The 21,438-nt window shown below is 44.5% G+C and overlaps 1 protein-coding gene across 2 annotated transcripts in view; it reads left to right on the forward strand.

Annotated features, from left to right (window-relative positions):
- LDB2 (LIM domain binding 2) overlaps positions 1-19,937 on the forward strand; it is a 1,197,779-nt gene extending 1,177,842 nt beyond the window's left edge. For both annotated transcript variants that reach the window (XM_086964513.1, XM_086964515.1), the window contains one exon: positions 18,738-19,937. In XM_086964513.1, coding sequence (XP_086820639.1) covers positions 18,738-18,968 — 231 coding nt within the window. In that variant the 3' untranslated portion in view covers positions 18,969-19,937. The remainder of the gene's footprint in view (positions 1-18,737) is intronic.
- Positions 19,938-21,438: the final 1,501 nt, after the last annotated feature.

Below are 21,438 nucleotides of genomic sequence, written 5' to 3' on the forward strand. Positions count from 1 at the left end.
GAACATTGCCTGGGAACGCAACATAGTGCCCGTTTGGGACCGAATTCAGACTGATGTCAAAACTTGGTCTCGGATGCCCCTGTCTATATTTGGCAGATCTGCGATTTTTAAGATGGTCCCGCTTCCGCGTCTCCTCTACCAATTGCAGAATCATCCCTATCCAATTGCACCCCGATGGTTCCGACAGATCAACTCGGTCTTGGGCCGCTTTCTATGGGCTGGGGGCGGCCAGAGTAGCACTGCATACATGCTTCTTGTCCCCTTACTGCGGAGGCCTGGCCACCTCGGATCTACTGTCCTATTACCAAGCCGCTCACCTGCTAATCCTGAACGAATGGTGGTATGGCGACAGCAGGGATCCGGCCTATGCCCTGGAACGCACACTGATGGGCGACAATACGCTCCACACAATCCTCTACTCAGCCTGTCTGCGCCGGAAGCTGCTGAGGGTCACAAGGCTCGTCTTTGCTGTATGGCGACAGGCCCTGCGCCGCATGGGATGGTGGGGTCAACTGACCGCTGATTCAGAAAAGGGGGCGGTGATGAACAGAGTGTCTGAATTAAGCAGACCACTCTTACCCAGTCCAAAGATCAGGGCTTGATCCATCACCGTTTTTTAGCTCACTGCACCATCCCAGCTCAGAACCTGGCTACATGCAAATTAGTCTGTTCCTGTCCCAATGCATGATGGGAACAGGGCAAACCAAACTACCAAGCCAATTCTTATACTGGGAAGGAAACAAGCTACCGGGGACCGGTTTCTGGCATTTCAGCCGTCGTCGGCCCGGCTTACTTGAATCCTGATGGTGCAATGAGCAAGGGACTCAAATCTGAGTATACCCTTCCTCGCTTATGGTGGACAAAATGATTCAGAAAAGGGGGTGGTGATGAACAGAGTGTCTGAATTAAGCAGACCACTCTTACCCAGTCCAAAGATCAGGGCTTGATCCATCACCGTTTTTTAGCTCACTGCACCATCCCAGCTCAGAACCTGGCTACATGCAAATTAGTCTGTTCCTGTCCCAGTGCATGATGGGAACAGGGCAAACCAAACTACCAAGCCAATTCTTATACTGGGAAGGAAACAAGCTACCGGGGACCGGTTTCTGGCATTTCAGCCGTCGTCGGCCCGGCTTGCTTGAATCCTGATGGTGCAATGAGCAAGGGACTCACATCTGAGTATACCCTTCCACGCTTATGGTGGACAAAATGATTCAGAAAAGGGGTGGTGATGAACAGAGTGTCTGAATTAAGCAGACCACTCTTACCCAGTCCAAAGATCAGGGCTTGATCCATCACCGTTTTTTAGCTCACTGCACCATCCCAGCTCAGAACCTGGCTACATGCACATTAGTCTGTTCCTGTCCCAGTGCATGATGGGAACAGGGCAAACCAAACTACCAAGCCAATTCTTATACTGGGAAGGAAACAAGCTACCGGGGACCGGTTTCTGGCATTTCAGCCGTCGTCGGCCCGGCTTGCTTGAATCCTGATGGTGCAATGAGCAAGGGACTCACATCTGAGTATACCCTTCCACGCTTATGGTGGACAAAATGATTCAGAAAATGGGGTGGTGATGAACAGAGTGTCTGAATTAAGCAGACCACTCTTACCCAGTCCAAAGATCAGGGCTTGATCCATCACCGTTTTTTAGCTCACTGCACCATCCCAGCTCATAACCTGGCTACATGCAAATTAGTCTGTTCCTGTCCCAGTGCATGATGGGAACAGGGCAAACCAAACTACCAAGCCAATTCTTATACTGGGAAGGAAACAAGCTACCGGGGACCGGTTTCTGGCATTTCAGCCGTCGTCGGCCCGGCTTGCTTGAATCCTGATGGTGCAATGAGCAAGGGACTCACATCTGAGTATACCCTTCCACGCTTATGGTGGACAAAATGATTCAGAAAAGGGGGTGGTGATGAACAGAGTGTCTGAATTAAGCAGACCACTCTTACCCAGTCCAAAGATCAGGGCTTGATCCATCACCGTTTTTTAGCTCACTGCACCATCCCAGCTCAGAACCTGGCTACATGCAAATTAGTCTGTTCCTGTCCCAGTGCATGATGGGAACAGGGCAAACCAAACTACCAAGCCAATTCTTATACTGGGAAGGAAACAAGCTACCGGGGACCGGTTTCTGGCATTTCAGCCGTCGTCGACCCGGCTTGCTTGAATCCTGATGGTGCAATGAGCAAGGGACTCACATCTGAGTATACCCTTCCACGCTTATGGTGGACAAAATGATTCAGAAAAGGGGGTGGTGATGAACAGAGTGTCTGAATTAAGCAGACCACTCTTACCCAGTCCAAAGATCAGGGCTTGATCCATCACCGTTTTTTAGCTCACTGCACCATCCCAGCTCAGAACCTGGCTACATGCAAATTAGTCTGTTCCTGTCCCAGTGCATGATGGGAACAGGGCAAACCAAACTACCAAGCCAATTCTTATACTGGGAAGGAAACAAGCTACCGGGGACCGGTTTCTGGCATTTCAGCCGTCGTCGACCCGGCTTGCTTGAATCCTGATGGTGCAATGAGCAAGGGACTCACATCTGAGTATACCCTTCCACGCTTATGGTGGACAAAATGATTCAGAAAAGGGGGTGGTGATGAACAGAGTGTCTGAATTAAGCAGACCACTCTTACCCAGTCCAAAGATCAGGGCTTGATCCATCACCGTTTTTTAGCTAGCTGCACCATCCCAGCTCATAACCTGGCTACATGCAAATTAGTCTGTTCCTGTCCCAGTGCATGATGGGAACAGGGCAAACCAAACTACCAAGCCAATTCTTATACTGGGAAGGAAACAAGCTAGCGGGGACCGGTTTCTGGCATTTCAGCCGTCGTCGGCCCGGCTTGCTTGAATCCTGATGGTGCAATGAGCAAGGGACTCACATCTGAGTGTACCCTTCCACGCTTATGGTGGACAAAATGATTCAGAAAAGGGGGTGGTGATGAACAGAGTGTCTGAATTAAGCAGACCACTCTTACCCAGTCCAAAGATCAGGGCTTGATCCATCACCGTTTTTTAGCTCACTGCACCATCCCAGCTCAGAACCTGGCTACATGCAAATTAGTCTGTTCATGTTCCAGTGCATGATGGGAACAGGGCAAACCAAACTACCAAGCCAATTCTTATACTGGGACGGAAACAAGCTACCGGGGACCGGTTTCTGGCATTTCAGCCGTCGTCGGCCCGGCTTGCTTGAATCCTGATGGTGCAATGAGCAAGGGACTCACATCTGAGTATACCCTTCCACGCTTATGGTGGACAAAATGATTCAGAAAAGGGGGTAGTGATGAACAGAGTGTCTGAATTAAGCAGACCACTCTTACCCAGTCCAAAGATCAGGGCTTGATCCATCACCGTTTTTTAGCTCACTGCACCATCCCAGCTCAGAACCTGGCTACATGCAAATTAGTCTGTTCCTGTCCCAGTGCATGATGGGAACAGGGCAAACCAAACTACCAAGCCAATTCTTATACTGGGAAGGAAACAAGCTACCGGGGACCGGTTTCTGGCATTTCAGCCGTCGTCGGCCCGGCTTGCTTGAATCCTGATGGTGCAATGAGCAAGGGACTCACATCTGAGTATACCCTTCCACGCTTATGGTGGACAAAATGATTCAGAAAAGGGGGTGGTGATGAACAGAGTGTCTGAATTAAGCAGACCACTCTTACCCAGTCCAAAGATCAGGGCTTGATCCATCACTGTTTTTTAGCTCACTGCACCATCCCAGCTCAGAACCTGGCTACATGCAAATTAGTCTGTTCCTGTCCCAGTGCATGATGGGAACAGGGCAAACCAAACTACCAAGCCAATTCTTATACTGGGAAGGAAACAAGCTACCGGGGACCGGTTTCTGGCATTTCAGCCGTCGTCGGCCCGGCTTGCTTGAATCCTGATGGTGCAATGAGCAAGGGACTCACATCTGAGTATACCCTTCCACGCTTATGGTGGACAAAATGATTCAGAAAAGGGGGTGGTGATGAACAGAGTGTCTGAAATAAGCAGACCACTCTTACCCAGTCCAAAGATCAGGGCTTGATCCATCACCGTTTTTTAGCTCACTGCACCATCCTAGCTCAGAACCTGGCTACATGCAAATTAGTCTGTTCCTGTCCCAGTGCATGATGGGAACAGGGCAAACCAAACTACCAAGCCAATTCTTATACTGGGAAGGAAACAAGCTACCGGGGACCGGTTTCTGACATTTCAGCCGTCGTCGGCCCGGCTTGCTTGAATCCTGATGGTGCAATGAGCAAGGGACTCACATCTGAGTATACCCTTCCACGCTTATGGTGGACAAAATGATTCAGAAAAGGGGGTGGTGATGAACCGCTGTGGCATAACGGCCTGCTACCCGAATTGTCGGCCTTATCCGGATTCGACAGCTGGGACGCGATCGGGATCTCACAGCAGGGACATGTGATGTCCGGGACAACGCTCAAGTCCTTTCAGGCGCTTAGCACCGAATTTAATATGCCCCAGTCCCAATTTTTTAGGTACTTACAATTCAGACACGCACTAATGCCCAGTATTGCCAACATTGACTCGCTTCCTGAATTTAGTCCAATTGAGGCGAAAGTCTTTATGGGTGACCTGGGGGATAAGAAAGTCTCTCGTATATATCAGACGATGGTCACTCATTGTTCCTCCACCCTTCTTCCATTAAAGACGTTTTGGGAAGCCGATGTTGGCCCCCTAGATGAAGATGATTGGAGAGAAGCCCTAGAATCCCCTAGGGGGGCAGCCATCACCATACGGTTTAGACTAATCCAATTCAAAATTCTCCATAGAGCCTACTACACCCGTGAGCGTCTGTGGAGAGCAGGCTTGATTGGGTCCCCGGAATGTTTGCGCTGTGGTACTGCGGTGGGCACTTTGCTCTACACGGTATGGTCGTGCCCTAGGCTGGTTGGCTTCTGGAGGGATGTGTGGGGCTGCCTGTCTGAGGTGCTGGGTTGGACTCTTCCTCGCACTCATCACCTGGGCCTACTCCACATCCTAGAGGGGGTTGGTGGAAACATATACAAACGTCATTTGTTGCTCCTGGGGCTGGTAGTGGCCAAAAGGGACTTGGCTCGGGCTTGGAAGGTTTGAGGTCCCCCCCCTGACGGCATGGAGAGCCGGAATGGACTTTTGTATGGGTCTAGAGCGACCGATCTTCGAAGCACGAGGGTGCCCCCGCAAACACTTTAAGGTGTGGAAAAGGTGGGCTGATTATAGGGGGTTGACGCTGGACCCTCCGGCAGAACTAGAGGAAGATCTTTAGTCCCCTGATGTATGCAAGTCCTTGCAATACACCACGAGTATCATGTCACGATCAAACACCGAAGCTCATTGTACACGCGTGCACGGGGTTAGGGTGGGGCACAGGGGAGGGTGTGGGAGGGTAGGGTAGTTGGGGCTGGTAGGGGTAGGGGAGGGTATAGCTGTGTTCTCTTATAAATGCTTTCTCTTGATTCCTTGATTGGACGCTTGGTCCTATGCTGGAACTGTACCAAAATGCTTGGTGGTGTTCTCCTGATTGTGGGGAGCCACGCGTATTACTTGCCCGATCCTACAAATAAAATTTGTTGTGAAAAAAAAAATATATTTTTTAATCCTTGGAGAAAAAAAATAAAAAGTGAACAGGCAAAATGGTGGGAATCCAAGTCCCTTCAAAGGTATATTGATGTCAATAGTATCCCCCGGGGCCTACGTATTCTAACTGCTCCTACGTATGAAAATCCCAATACGGATTTAATAAGGGAGTGGGCAGAACATAATTTAGAAGCTTCACGTCGATTGGTGTTCTTTCTTATTAAATATGCAGATATCGATCGAGCAGTACTGCTTACAAAAATAGCAGCACTTTATGAGCAGTTAGAGTCAATGGGGGAGCAGGATGAGAAAACCAAATTAAGTAATGAAATACATGTGCTGCTTAAAAAAGAAGAGGTGAAAATCATGGAGAGGAAAACTTATAAGTTTCAGCGTGACCATAATGACTACAAAATAGGTCAAATCTTTACATTTTCACGAAAGTACGATGCTCTGCGTGGACCTGCCTCTAAGAATCCTTCCAAACCCAAATTGAACAGGAAGACTAAAGATCAAACAGACTCCTCAGTATCAGAGATCACTTCTGAAATCGACACTGAATCTGAGTCGGAGCGCCGTAACAATGCCACATCGGGTACACAGATCAAACCTTCACCTGGACAAGAAATTAGTTTTTCATGCCAGGAAAGGATGCAGGCACTCAGGCCACGAATTCAAAGAAATTAGAAAGACAACGGGCAAACTACAAGCAGCGACAAAGGTTCATGGTGAGGAAAATTATCAACTGCAAAAGAGAGGCAGGGGCAATGGGCAACCAAACAATAACAGCAAACAATGACTCAAATCGTACTATAATCAATCTCACCCCTTTACAGTTGTCAGAAGATGAAGAAAATATCCTGAAACTGGGTTTATCCTGTGCTCCATCATGCAATTTCAATTATGCTGCTACTAGATGTGATCTTTACAAAGCAATCAGGAAATTAAAATTGCTCAAATATTATGCCTTAAGACCTAAGAAAAATACTATTGGCCAACAAACATCTACAGCATGCCTCACTGAAATTCCTGGAACCCCTATTCCAGAAGCTATTGTGGAGTTATGGGACACTGAGGGTACAGGATATGACCACAATGAGGTCCAATCTGATAAGGAAAGAACAGTGGACATATTAGGAAACCGGGCCTCTGCTAAAACTCCTTTCAGACCACCATCAGTGTTTAACCCTGTTATGCCACGCGATGCGATTGACATTTTTCATGAGAACACTATAAAGCAACTTAAAGACCTCCAAAGAAAAACATGTACACAAAGGAAAAAAGTATGATAAACAAACACAACAGTACGAAGTATTAGTCTCCCGCATGACTAAACAGAAGGATGTTGTCATTCGTGGGAGTGATAAAGGAGGCAACATCGTCCGAATGACAAGAAATAATTATGACAAGGAGGCATACCTCCAACTGAATGATCGATGTTGCTATGAAAGAATTAACACAACAATATTAAAAACCATTAAAGCGGAGTACCATCATAAGCTAATAAAATGGAAAGCCAAAAAAATGATTTCTGAAGAAGAATTCAAGTATCTCAAAGTGGAAAATCCAGTAACTCCCTTGATATACTTTATCCCCAAGGTACATAGGGCCCGATGTAGGTAAAACCCATTTACCGATTTTAAAATACCGATTTTTACCGAATCGGTATTTTGAAATCGGAAAATGATATGTAGATAAAAAAAATCGGTAAAATACCGATTCGGTAGCAATCGGTATCGTGTTTCGATACTTACCGATTCGTTATGTCCCGAATCGGTAATTTCCGAATCGAGGAATACCGAATTGGCAAATACCGATTCGGTAATTGCAATACACCCCCATGGACCACAAGGCCCATAGGAATGCATTGTAAATACCGAATCGGTATTTACCGTATCGGTATTAGCCGAATCGGTAATTACCGAATCGGTAATTACAGAATCGGGGAGCAAGTAAAAGTGAAACTAATGCCAACAGCCAATGAGGTGGAACCACCCTCCCCCACCCTAGCAGGGAGTGGCTACCCAGGCAGGTGCAACTCATTAGAACTTTCTGGAGAGGCAGCCTGAGCTGAGCATTCAGAGTGAGCAGCAGTGGTAGCACTATCCAGATCTGTGTGGAAATGGCAAGCAGCTCTGAGAGCCAGAAGGCTGAGCGCAAGAGGAAGGCCAAGTTCAGCAGCATGGAGCTGCAAGTGTTGGTGGAGGAGGTGGTGAGGGTCCACAGGCAGCTGTTTGGGAGGCTGTCCCTCACTGTCCCAGAGAGCACCAAGAGGAAGCTGTGGAGTGCAATCGGGGAGAGGGTGAACGCAGTTGGTGTCACCCCCAGGAGCCTGGACGACCTCAAGAAGAGGTTTTATGACATTCGCAGCCTCACCAAGAGGAAACTGGCCGAGCTGCACAAGCAGGCAGGACTGACAGGTGGAGGCAGGAACCCGGCGCCACCCCTCACTGACCTTGAGGAACTTGTGTCCACGACCATTGAGAGCGAGAGTGTGGTGGGAGTTGGGGACCTGGACAGCTCATCCAGAGCTACAGCTAAAGGTAAGAAACATGCGCAGCATGACACACCCTACCAGACACCTCCCCTTTAGCCCCAATGCACAGCCAAACCCCAGCCCAGTACTGCTAGCAACAGACATGAGCAATGCATCATGGTAAATGTAGTCAGCTAATGTAGTGAAAATGCCAGTGCACAATCAAAATGAAATGAACTTAAAAACTGAATCAGAGTATTGAAAATGAGATGTGCAATGCTTTTATTGTAGTGACTGTAAGACATTAGCACTCCGTTCACAAATGCTTCTTTATACCTAGGGGCACCATCAGGCGGTGGAGCAGCAGCTACACAAGCTCCAGCTCCAGCACCATCAGACAGTGCGGTGGCAGGGCCAAGCAGCAGTGTACCATCACAGGAGGAGGAGGAGGAGAACAGCAGTGCCGTGGGCAATGAGGATGACACTGGACATACCCTCTCATTTCCCCACTCCCCCCTACTGTCACTAACGCCCCCATTGCAGTTCTCCCCTGAGAACTCACCCCCACAGACCCACCCAGCACCTGCCACATCTCCTGCCAGGAGGATCATCGTTGCACCATTAAACATCATGGAGGCAGCAGCGGGTCAGGCTCCAGCAACCAACCTTGCAACACCTGTGGCACACCAGCCCACACAGCAGGGCAGCAGCAATCCGCGCAGGCCACGCACATCCAGCAGTGCTCTTCCAGCACGGGAGGGCAGCGTATTCCAAGGGCTGGAGGGGAGTATGGTCAGGATCCAAAGGATGCAGGCAAAGTCAATCCTGGCTTGCCAGCGCCAATTGCGGGTGCACAACCTGCAGATGGGGGAGATGACACAGGGACTCAAGAGTTTTTTTGATAGCAACAAGGACATAGCAATTGGTCTGGGGTGAATGACTACTGCCATCACCCAGCTGTGCAATAAGATGGAGGAGCACAAGCACTGTAGGCGCAGGGATGCCCGCGTGCAGAACCGGGCAGTCAACCGCCTTGCTGCAGCAACAACCCAGCTATGCCGCCGTGGGGCTAACATGGAGGACTGCCTCACCCAGAACACGGCAGAGGTGACCAGGGGCATGGCCCGCATCACCACTGCCATGGAGGCACTAATGATATCTAACACGGTGGTGAATCCTGCCCTGGACGTGGGCGAGGCTGGGGACAGCAGCAGCCGCAGCAGCCCGGCCAGCGCAGTATCTGAGCCGCGCCGGAGCACCAGGCGCTCCGCTGAGGCAGCCGGACACACAGAAGGGGGTGAGCCACATCCAAGTGGGTCAGCTAAGCGCAGCAAGAAGTAAGACTGCCAGGGCGGGTGAGGCAACCCGGACAATTTACATTCCCCACATATTGTTTACTTATTTCATTTGTTGCACATCAGTGCAGTAACGTTGTGGCAACATTATTAAATTTTATTTTTCCAACATCCATTGACCTGTCTGTGCATCTGTACTCACTCAGAAATAGTTTTCTGTTATTTCCTCACGTCTGTATCTGCCTGTCCAGCCTGTACCTCTGTTGGATCTCTGCCTCAGTGAGCATGAACAGGGTGATCCTCTGTCTGTAGACCTGTTCCTCTCTTTGCCATTCCCTCTCTCCTTCCTGCTGTAGCCGTAGCCGCCTTGCAATGACATAAAATGCCGCCATCCTGCAAGTTGCATTGCATTTTGGGTCTATTTTTATAGGTTGCAGTTGGTTACCACCTGATTGGAATCCATGGTAAATTCCGAATTAGAAATACCGATTTTGAGGCAAAATCGGTATTTCTGTGCTTCCCTACATCTCAATCAGAGTTTTGGCCTGTCCGAATCGGTAATTTACCGATTCGGTAACTCTACCGAATCGGTAGATAGTCCGATTCGTAATATTTACAGATTCGGTATCTCTACCGATTCGGTACATGGTCCAATTCGTTATATTTACAGATTCGGTATGTTACCGATTCGGTACATGGTCCGATTCGGTATATTTACCGATTCGGTACATGGTCCGATTCGGTGTATTTCCGATTCAGATTATTTCCGATTCGGTAACTATACCGATTCGGTATAAATACCGATTCGGACGGTTTTCTGCGTCCTACATCTCGATGGCTGGATACCGATCGGTAAGGGCCGAAAATCGGTATTTTCGGCCGTTACCGATCGGTATTGGCCCACCTACATCGGGCTCATAAAGACATATAAAATCCCCCTGGCAGGAAAATTATCTCAGCCAGGGGAGGACTTTTGGAACGCACATCTATTTACATTGATTATTTTCTTCAGGGCTTTGTACGTTCTTTAAATTCTTTTATACAAGATACAGGGGACTTTCTGCTCAAAATACAGCAAATAGAGTGGGCAGAAGGAGATTGGATGATGGTACTCGACGTCACCGCACTTTACACCAGTATTGTGCATACTGACGGTCTCGCGACAGTGGAATATTATCGCTCACGACGGTCTGATCATTTTGTTGAACACAACAGTATGATCGTGATCTAACATGGCCAGAAACCACTACAAGATGGCGACCATAGTTTTTAAATAAAATAGATACAAAATAATGGTTCGAAGGAGCCGATTTAGACCACAAGCCCCAAAAAAATAGGGCTACCGACTGTTTTAAGACCAGAAGATAGCCTTACATAGTTCACAAGCTGGTAAAAACCTCATATTAGGGGAGATGGACAGAAACGGGAACCCATTACAAAATGGCCGCCGCCGTGGAGACGAAGATCACAGCATGTAAATCATGCATGTTGCGGCGAAATTAGAGTCCTAATAATGATTTAAAAATCAGCTAAGGACTCATAGAAATTGTCCAATGCCCCAAATAATAGTTCACACAGCACCCTGAGAAAAGAAGGTTTAATAATTATAAAAAATCGGCATCGAAACCACGCCCTGAGAAGCGCTGCGACGGACGGTAAAACAATGCAGCTGCTTTCCCAAATATTAATAAATGTGGAAATATGATCCCAATAGATGCAAATCACGAAGGTTGAAATTAATAATGAAGGGAATATCTTAAATAACAACAATAGGCACCCATTACAAGATGGCGGCCACATTCACCTTACAAACTCGAATCCCCCTGGTAATTGAATCCAACAATAATCAGGTGAGCCGAGTTACCAATTAAGCTCCATATATAAGGACCAAACTCTCCCAAGACACATATGCAGAAAGGAAGCTGACAAGGGAGGACGTCGTGCCAGATCCACCTATTCACTAGTAAGTACCCTAGGGATAGAGGAAGGACAGGACAGAGATACTTGATAGAACATCCTGTTAAAATATTAAAGACTAAAATTACTCTTTAACTCCTCCACAGTTTTGAACAATTTGTTAAAATTTCCAATACAGTGGGCCTTGATTGAATTGTACAAGATCAAGAAAAACTTACAGAGGAAGACAAAGAAAACCTCACCAATTAATTAATAAATATATATAACTAAGGTAAGAACTCCCCTGACTTAGCATCAATATTCAGGAAATGAATAGAATAAATAGTGATATGGAATACCCTGACTATATTACAGATCCATATCCAGGAAGCTTGGACCTTTTTAACTAAAAGACGTCCCCCTTACCCCAAAGAGGAGAAAAGAACTTTAAGTGGTAAGAACATAATGCAAGGAGGTGGGTAGGAGATAACTAATAAACCCAACTTAAAAACTAAGTTACCCTCTCTTTCTAATAGAAAACAACACCACTTACATATACCTTACAGAGAAGAAGTAAGCAAGCCCCTCTTGTAAGGTAAATATTGGCGAATGCCACAAGGAAGGTTGACCTTGATTCAATGGGGGAGGTAAGATAAGTAACACCTACCCTTGCCCATTGAGATAAGATAAAGACTCTGTGCTTTAAGACTTGTCCCTAGAGTGTTTGACCCTGATTAAGTGGGGGAGGCAAGATAAGTAACACCCACCCTTGCCAATTGGGATAAGATAAAGACCCTGTGTTTTGATATTTGTCCCTAGAGCTTTTGAAAGACAAGAAAAATAGACACTCTGATCACCAAATTTCTGGCCAGGAAAGGAGATAACCCCTAGGTAAGACCCAGCACAATAAAAGCTGGGGCTGATATACCGGATAAAGGGAAAAAAGGACAGAGTAATTATTTTCTCTCTTTCCTGGATTTCAGCTTGTCAAATTTGGGACCTGAAGAGTTTTTAACCATACAGAACTTTGCAGGTTCCATCTGGAGCCAATAGGTATGCGCACAATGAAATCTCTGTGGGAGGGGGTGCGCCACAGTATTAGAAAAAACCCATAAGGAGCATTGTAATAGTGGTCATGTGGGGTTACCAAATACCAGGGTGATGAATAAGAATGTATACATTTAAAGACAGCAAAGTAATGAGTACCACCATGAGCAGGGCCTAATGGAGTGTCATTATATATTTTCTACATGTACGTGTAATGAACAAAGTCCTGAAGAAGGTGCAAGATTGTGTATGTCACCAAAACACCGCGTCGACAATTTGTTTGTTTTATTTTTAACTATAAAGTGACCAAAAGAATTGTTTGCAATAAATTGTGTTTGTTTATGATTTTAATAGAAATGTTTTTTTTAATTGTGATTACTGATTTGGAAATAATGTACACCATGACCCAAATAGAATACTGATATTTTAACGATTTTTTCAATAAATCATTGAAATTTTAAACTCATGTGTGAGAATGTGCTCTTGTTGAAGAATTGTCCCAAAATAGTTTTGTACATTTGGTAACTCTCGCATTGACCATACTCATGTTGGGTGGGAAGGGCGCACTAAGATCTAGTGAACCATGAGGATTATCCTTGATAAATTGAGGAAAAGGGAAACCTGCTGTTTGTTGTCAAATACCACTGACAACAGACTATGTACACATAAAAAGATCGCAATTTGGGATTGAGACGGTTTTTGCGTAAAGTTCATTTCACAATATGTGATGACCAATGATAAAATCATTTAATTATTGTTGATACAAAAACGCTCCTAAAAACTATAATAAAAGCATGAAATATCATAAATATAAGTGACTCAGGTCATGTGCAAATGTACAAATACGTATCATGATATGTTACAACCTTCAATCATGTATATGACGGGTATAATTAGCAGAATTACTTAATCAAATATCATCAGCATAGATTACGTTTTCAGCCACTGACCCCTGTCATAAATCCTTGCGATCTACTATTCTGTGTAATCAGCCTGTACTGGCTAAACTGAAGTTAGCCCAATACTGTCCCAGTGGGCGTTTTGTTCAAGTGGATATATCAGCTGTTAGAAATCTATGTGAACCATGTTGGTGCAGCAAGTGAATTATGTGACTGTGAAAATAAAACCATTTTTTTCTCTCTTTTTATGTGATATTAAACCAGTGACTGCGGTCAAGTAAGAAGCAGTTGTTAGCACCTTGCATGATTAGGCAGAAAGCAGCCTTAGATGTACAAATTAGTATCACCTGACTTGACAGCCTTTTAAAAAGGCTTAGACGTGTTACTTACATATAGTCAAGTCAAGCTAAAGGCAAAAGATATTTTTAACAGCTTCCAAACATGTGTAAAAATCCTCTGAAGCATTGAGCCCAGTTGGAGTCTTGCTATCCAGTTCAAGGATGTATCTAGTTTCTGTCGCTCGCAAGATAGCCTCTCTGCTGCCCCCTCTTCTAAGTGGACCAATAGCATCAATCACGTAATATTGCAATAAATCGCTTCTATTATCGTGATGCTCTTTAAAATGACGCGCGACCGGATATGCAGCGTTGCTGGTGTTGATGGCTCTTATGTGCTGGAGTATCCGTTTGTGGACCTGCAGCTTAGTGCTACCAACGTAGCGCAGGCCACATGGACACTCCAGCACATATATTGCAAACTTGGTCTTGCATGTGAGCTGTTTGGTTATTTTTAGAGGGGTCTCAGAAAAGGGAGTAGCGACTTCGGTCTTGTTGACCACATGCTTGCACGCTTTACAGCTTGCACACTTGCGAAAGCCTCTGCTGGTATGCAGCCAGATGACAGGGGTGATGACTTCCGGGCTGGATTTCACCAGAGCATCACTCATTGAGCGTGCTTTCCTGAAGGTAATTAAAGGTCTAGGTGACATGTGCTCTCCGATTACTGGATCATTGCGAATGAGACTCCAATGTCTGTTGACAATTCTCCTGAGAGCTCCATGTTGTTTGTTAAATGTCCAAATTAGCATGGTAGGCTGTTTGGAATCACTTTCGACCTTTTTACTGCCTTTTTTATGTTAGAACCTCCTGTCTAGGGAATGCATTTGCTTTGTTAATGGCATTACTGATGTCTTTCTCCTTATAGCCTCTAGCTAAGAACCTGGTTTTACTGGCTTGCTGAGCTAATATATATAGTTGAAGTAACTTAAATATTCATTAGTTCCTGTTATCTTAATTTCCTGCCTCCTTTGTTTTCTATGGGAGTGTGCTGCATTGCCAGAGGTTGGCCATGTGTGGTGCTTAACTTACTCAAGGCTGAACTGGAGTACATTTGAGTCTGTTTTGGCACCTTTGTGAATTCCAATGGTCTTACTCGTTTGTGAGTGAATGACTTGTATTAGCATGTCCCTCCCAAACCCCTCCTTAAATTTCCCTATGCCATTTCCATTTAGTTGTTATTTTCTCCCATTTTGCCACCACTCCCCCGCTCCCTCTCACATTTACAACTAAACTATATACCTATATGTGTGGAGATCTGTACCACAAAAAAGGAGATCTCTAGACAGAAAAGATAGGAGAGGTGGAGGTCTCTGATGCTAGGTTTGTGAATTGCATTCTACAGTATGGAAGTGGTAATAAATGTTTCTGGTGAGTAGTTGTGTTGCACACTTCACACTTCACAGCTAACACCAAAGTAGTGCCTTGTCCCGAGTAGTAATACTGCAACCTTAGGACCTATTTACAAGCCCAGTGCGCCACCAGAACATCACTTTTCTTAACATTCCAGCAGCTGACTGGGTTTAACCATATCTAAAACGCCCTGTAAAGCCACCCTGCATGGCTTTTCATGGCCTCTTGTATATGGTGTGAGGCAAAGCAGTGCAAGTCGCTGATTTGCCGCACACTGCAAGGGGGAGGCATGCCATGGGCGTTACGGTGGGTGTTCCCATGTAACACCCATGGCATTTGTAACATTCCCAGATTTACAACATGCTGTAAACCTAGGAATGAGTCAAAAGCCTACACCTCCCCAGGGGTGGTGTAAGGGTTATTGTGAAGGAAAGTGTCCTTTGCCACACAAAAACAACCTGATTTCAATGAAGACACCCTTGCACCATGGTTATGTTATAAGCTGTTTTGTAACGCACACAATTACTACCGGAGTATCCTGGCGCGGTATACAGCTGGGGAACCCGTCCTGGCTTTCCCTGTGGGATGGTCCCTAATGGGAGTCCCCAAGGTGGAGCCTGGCATCCCCGGCGTTGATGGGGCCGTTGTGGAGATTAGGCAAGCTATTGCCCAGAGTTGCCGAGTGGGACCCCTGGTTAGAGTAGGCACCGAGGCGAGAATTATCGAGTCCACTGACCCTGGTCCACGACCCCGCCGCATGGGGAATTGAACCCTGGTCCCTGGCCGACTCCTGCTTCCGGGTCTGCCGCCTCTAACCAGTGAGCCACACCACTCCACTGAAAGGGTACCTGCATTGGCGCATGGCAGCCATTTTCTTTTTGACATAGGGCAGCTCAGCAAGAAGGCTTGCAGCACTGCCCAACACCAAAATATTGTAAATGAGGGCCATAGTTTTTACAACCTCAAACTGGTGCAGCCCATGAGTAGATTGGGGCTGTTCTTTTTCTTTCCACAAATGTAGAAAGTGGATTTAAAACTGTCTTTAGTAAAGATTACTTACCTCCTACATGTATCAGTTTCAGTTTATTTTCCTTTTCGTTTGGTTACTGCGATTATAATTGGTACTTCATGTATTCACAGCGTTTCTTTTGCTGCTCCGATTGGTGCAGAATTGCATACTCTGGACAGCTACAAGCACCAAGAGATAACAGATGGCAGATCTCGTGCTTATTGTCAATCAGCACTGTTTTCTAATGATTTAATTAGCTATGCAAATTGCCTAATCAGCGTGAACATTGTTTTCATTGAAATCTTTACCTAATTTAATTACTGCATTTAAGTAGATGAGTGTCAGACATACAGGTGGTGAATAAAGACTTCAGCCCTCTTGGGGAAATGAGTTGTTTTCTGAAAGCAGCTAAGTAGATTCTAGTCAATTCTACCTTGTAGGATCAGTACAAAAATGGGAGCATTTATAAAAAAGAGTGCGTTGTCTCACTTGTATCAGTCAGTTTAATAAAGAAATAAAATCATAGCAATTCTAAATATGCATCTACTGAGTAATATGCAGCGTGTGGGTGACTACTCCATCCTAACTATTCATTCTTCGCATGGTTACCTATGCTACATGTTTCCAGTACTTATCTACAGCCACAGTTGTATACCCTTAGAGCAATAGTGTCCTACGCAGGGTCAGGGGTCAATCTGTCCTTCAAATTGCACTTGTACAGCACACGGCTGCTTCCAAAGAAGCGTCCCGGCGCTAATAGCTAGAGAAACTAAACTGCTCTTCAAAGGACGAGATGATCTAGGCCTCGTCAAAGAGGAAAGTTTTAACCTATTTTTGAAAATGGGCTCATAGGGAGCCATACGAAGGATGGTGGGCAACGAATTCCAAACTTTTACTGTCAAAAATGCGAAATATATGCCCTTTTTTTTAGACTCGAACATTTTTGGAACCTGCAGAAGTCTAAGGTTCTTTGATCTAGAGATCTAAGGGGCATATTATCAAGGGGGTTTATCTCCGCTTTTTTGGCTTTAAAAGCCAAGAAAGCGGAGATAAAATTATCTCCCTATTACGTAGCTGTCGCTAACACCAGTTAGCGACAGCTAGTAGGAGATAGCGACCATCTTGGGCCCCACTTTGCATGTCAGTGATATTTATCACTAATGATATGCAAAGTGGGCGTGCCAAGATGTTAGAGACTGAAAACAGTCGCTAACATCGCTATCTCCTATTACCAACTTTTGGAGATATTCGCGCTAAGCGCGAATATCTCCAAAAGCTAACACCTGCCCTGAGCAGTTCTTAGCCATGTTATCCAATGGGAGGTGGATAACATGGCTAAGAGAATTAGCTCGGTAATGCATGAATATCGCTGACTTTTCAGCGATATTCATGCATTGCGGCGATTTTTATCGCATTTGCGATAAACCTTGGTAACACCAAGGTTTATTTGCGGTAAAAATCGCCGCAGCTCAGCGGTAAATGTTTGTCTCTAACCAAGCAATAGCGATAATTATCGCTATTGCTTGGTAATATGCCCCTAAATTATTAATAAGGCTGGAGTGTTTTCCTAAATAGGTGGTCCATGTCCTGATAATGCTCTAAAAGAAAATGTGAGTGCTTTAAACTTGTTACGGTTGGCTATTGACAGCCAATACAAGTGTCTCAAATGAGGCAAGATTAATTGCCGATAAGGAATACTTAGAATCAATCTTGCCACAGCATTTTGTACAATCTGGAGTCTTTGGATTAGGAAAGCAGGAAGACCCATGTAGGTACTGTTCGCATAATGCAGTCGAGACATTACCACAGTGTGAACAAGCAGTGTTCTCCAGAACCAAAGGTAGCCTTTTCTTCAGAGATTTGAGCTTTGAATTTGTAATGAAAATTGCAGATTTGTATCGAATATTATTCCGACGTTTCTAGCAGTAGAGGTCGGGGAAGGATTATGTTCCTCCACTTGCTTTAAAGCAGGTGTACACTTCGATCTAAGAAAAACGTTTAACTTTTTTCAGAATTTAATTTTAAAAAGTTAGCATTCATCCACCCTGCAATTTCCTGCAGGAACTGTTTAAAAGTATTAAGGGCAAAGTCATTATGCTCCTGAAAAGACAATTAGTGCTGGGTGTCATAAGCGTATGACACTACCTGTGCACCCGAGGAATCAATCGACTTAGACAGCAGATCTAGATATAAGTTAACCCCTTCGATGCTCGTCATGCAGTACACTGGTCGTCTGCTCATGACGAGCTGAGCTCGTCATGAACAATGGGAATAAATCAGAAGTAGCACAGAGGGGGAATTGCTGCCGCACTGATGGTGTTAAAGAGAGCGGAGGTCAGGAATGAGCCCTGTGGGATTTCATACTCAGGGGTGCCAGGTTCATACTAGAATTGTGGCATGGATCCGGCCCTCCTGGATATCCCTGTTTTAGAGGTAGCATCAAAGAATGCAGAGAAATCAGGAGTAGGCGCCTAGGTTATCATGTCCCTTGCTTATAGAGATGGGATAAGTGCAGTGGGTATCACCTTCTTTTCCATTGCACCTGCAGTGAGGTTTTGTTAGTAGAACCTTGTTCTATTTAACAACAAATAGTGTCTAGCTATTCAGCTTTGAAAGGCCTAGGGCTTGTCAAGTAGTGCAGTCAGTCTGCCTTAAACGTTGATCTCATTTTGCCTTAGTGGAGGCATTACCCCCATCCCTACATTTTACTTCCTGCTGACCTATAAGAGAGTCATGTCCACAAGGATGAAGCTTTGGTACTCTTTCACGTTAACCAATGACTGTAAATGATTTCCATTTAGATTAGTTTCCATTTACTAATTGTCGTGTTCTTCACAGGACGTCATGGTGGTAGGAGAGCCAACGCTGATGGGTGGCGAATTTGGGGATGAAGACGAAAGGCTCATCACCAGACTTGAGAACACACAGTATGATGCAGCAAATGGCCTGGATGACGAGGAAGACTTCCATAGTTCACCTGCTCTGGGCGTTAGCAGCCCATGGACCAGCAAACCTCCTCCTGGCCAGGAGACCAAATCAGAAAATCCAACACCTCAAGTTTCACAGTAGATAAAATCCAAAGCTATGAGCCCCTAGTGGGTACAAACATTGGCTGAAAGCTTTCTGTAATTAAAAGAAAACATTCCACAGATAAATTGTTCTGAATTGCTGCTGCTTCTTAATTGAGAGTCCATGCATGGGCTGGATGGATAGGACAGAGTTCATTGCTCGCAGATAATGTAGAATGGTTTAACCCTGTTTTTCTCCATCAGGTTCACGCCATGTCGCAAGACTCCCAAATGCTTGGGTTCTCAGTGATTATCAATGGACTGCATATAAGTGACTTTTCAACCTTGTAGGATATTTTGTGCATTCCGAGAAGCACTGCAGGTTGGTTGCAAATATGCTCATCTAACCTATTTTATGCGTAATTTGATTTACTTCTATGATCACTGTCATCTTTGCTATCCTCTAATACGATTTTACCTTATGACGTTGGCCAAAGGTGACAGAAATTGATGAGCATGCAAGTTCCTGCGCCATTTTGTAAGAAACACAAACAGCAACACTTAAAAAGAAATCCTTTTTTGTCAGTATGACTGATTTTTTTATATAAAACTATCAGTTTTGGGAAAATACCACCGCGATTCCGCCATGCTTTGAAAAATCACCATTGACCTTGGAGTTTTAAAGCCATGTAAACTATCAATTTTGTGGGCAAATTCAAAAAATTTAATTTGTTAGTGTTTTTCTCTATTTCAGTCAGTTTTGTTGTGGCTTTCTTTTTTGAGGTAACTTACAATACGTTGATGAACCTCTAAAAAGGATAAACTGGTTTTGCCAGTGGGGGGGTGGAGGGTGGAGGAGGAAAACGTGTGTATTTATGTGAAACTTTATAAGAGATCTTTTTTTATTTCATATGAACAATTTCAGCACAATACCTAAACATGCAGTGAGTCGATGCTTTACACTACAGTTGTATTTTGTGTATGCTTTGCCAATGAGTGTGCCAATAAACTGTGCTAACAAACCATTGCTTTTAAAAAACGGTTGCATGTGTCTTAATTTTAGCAATTGTAGCTCACATGGTAAATAGGATAAAAGATTGAACATATTTTCATCAATGTAAGAGAAACACATAAAATGTCATGTTCCTTCTTTGAAGTTGTCACATGTCAAATGTGTTGCCATTTGTATAGTTGTGTACAAATATATGCAGCTTTTCTTAATATAATATGGAATTGTATTTATATAGAGCTTACTTCCCTCCACCACTGCAAACGCGACTACGACATACAAATCTATAGTAATTCACGGAAAAAAGCAAAGGTTACAGGGACATAATAGACAGAAATGAGCATTTAAAAAACATTCGAAATTCACTAAAAAAACAAAGGTTACAAGAAAGTTATAGTTAGGAAATGGAATTTAAAAAAAGTTACAGGGACGTTACAGCTAGGCTCAGGTTTCGCTCATACAAAACCAGTAAAATTCAGCCGTTATAATTAGTGAGCTTACTATAACTCACGCCCCCCCCAATCTACTGCTTATGACCTCACATTTTACATCACTCATGACATTGTCAGTGACATCACTGATTACTTCAAATCACTTAGGGCATCATACGGGGACTGTGAGTGTTTTAAAAAAATGCTATGATTGTTAATTATAAATACCAAGGTATTTGGTGAATCAGTGGGTGTATGAGTGCCTGTTTGGATGATGCAGTGGGTGTGTGCCTGACTGCATAAGGCTGAATTTCACTTGTTTTGCACAAGTTAAACCTGATCCTAACTGTGATGTCCCTGTAACCTTTATTTTTTCAGTGAATATCTAAAGTTTCTCTCTTTCATGTCCTACCTATAACGTCCCTGTAACCTTTGTTTTTTTCATTGCATATATATATATTTTTTAAACCATAGGTAGTATATATAATTGTACAAAGAAATACGTATATCTAAATACCTACATATAATAAAATTCTAAATGTTTGCATACACAGTCATATGTTGTATATTTTTGACTGAGTATGGTGGCTATGTAAGAAAGAGGCAACACTTGAGTAGTCGTCTGAGGATTAAATCGTTATCCGTGTGGGGGTAATGAATTCCTTAATTTGGCTGCTTGAACAGAGAAAGATGTACCTACCACCCATGTTTTTTTTAATAAGCTGAGGTTTTGAAGAAAGCTACCAATCTGGAGCGGAGGTTCCTTGGATGTATTTATTTGGTGATTTTATTCCTGATAAAAAGTGGTCATGTTCCATGGATTGCTTTGTGAGTGGCAAAAAACAGCTTGAAGTTTGACCTTCAGGCAACCGGTAGCAAATGAAGGGCCCTCGATCCAGGGAAAATATGAGCTTGTGGCTTTACATGTAGGAGTAGTCTGGCAGCTGAGTTCTAAATTAACTGTAGTGTTTTTGTAGTTGATAAGGATGATCCATGGTAGAGCTCAATGGAGTAATCAAATTTAGACAATACAAGAGAGATAGTAGCCTGGACCTTGTGTGGAAATCCTTGGTGGGGGGAGAGGCCACACA

The sequence above is a fragment of the Lissotriton vulgaris genome, chromosome 3_2 (assembly GCF_964263255.1).
Source record: "Lissotriton vulgaris chromosome 3_2, aLisVul1.2, whole genome shotgun sequence".
NCBI lineage: Eukaryota > Metazoa > Chordata > Amphibia > Caudata > Salamandridae > Lissotriton > Lissotriton vulgaris.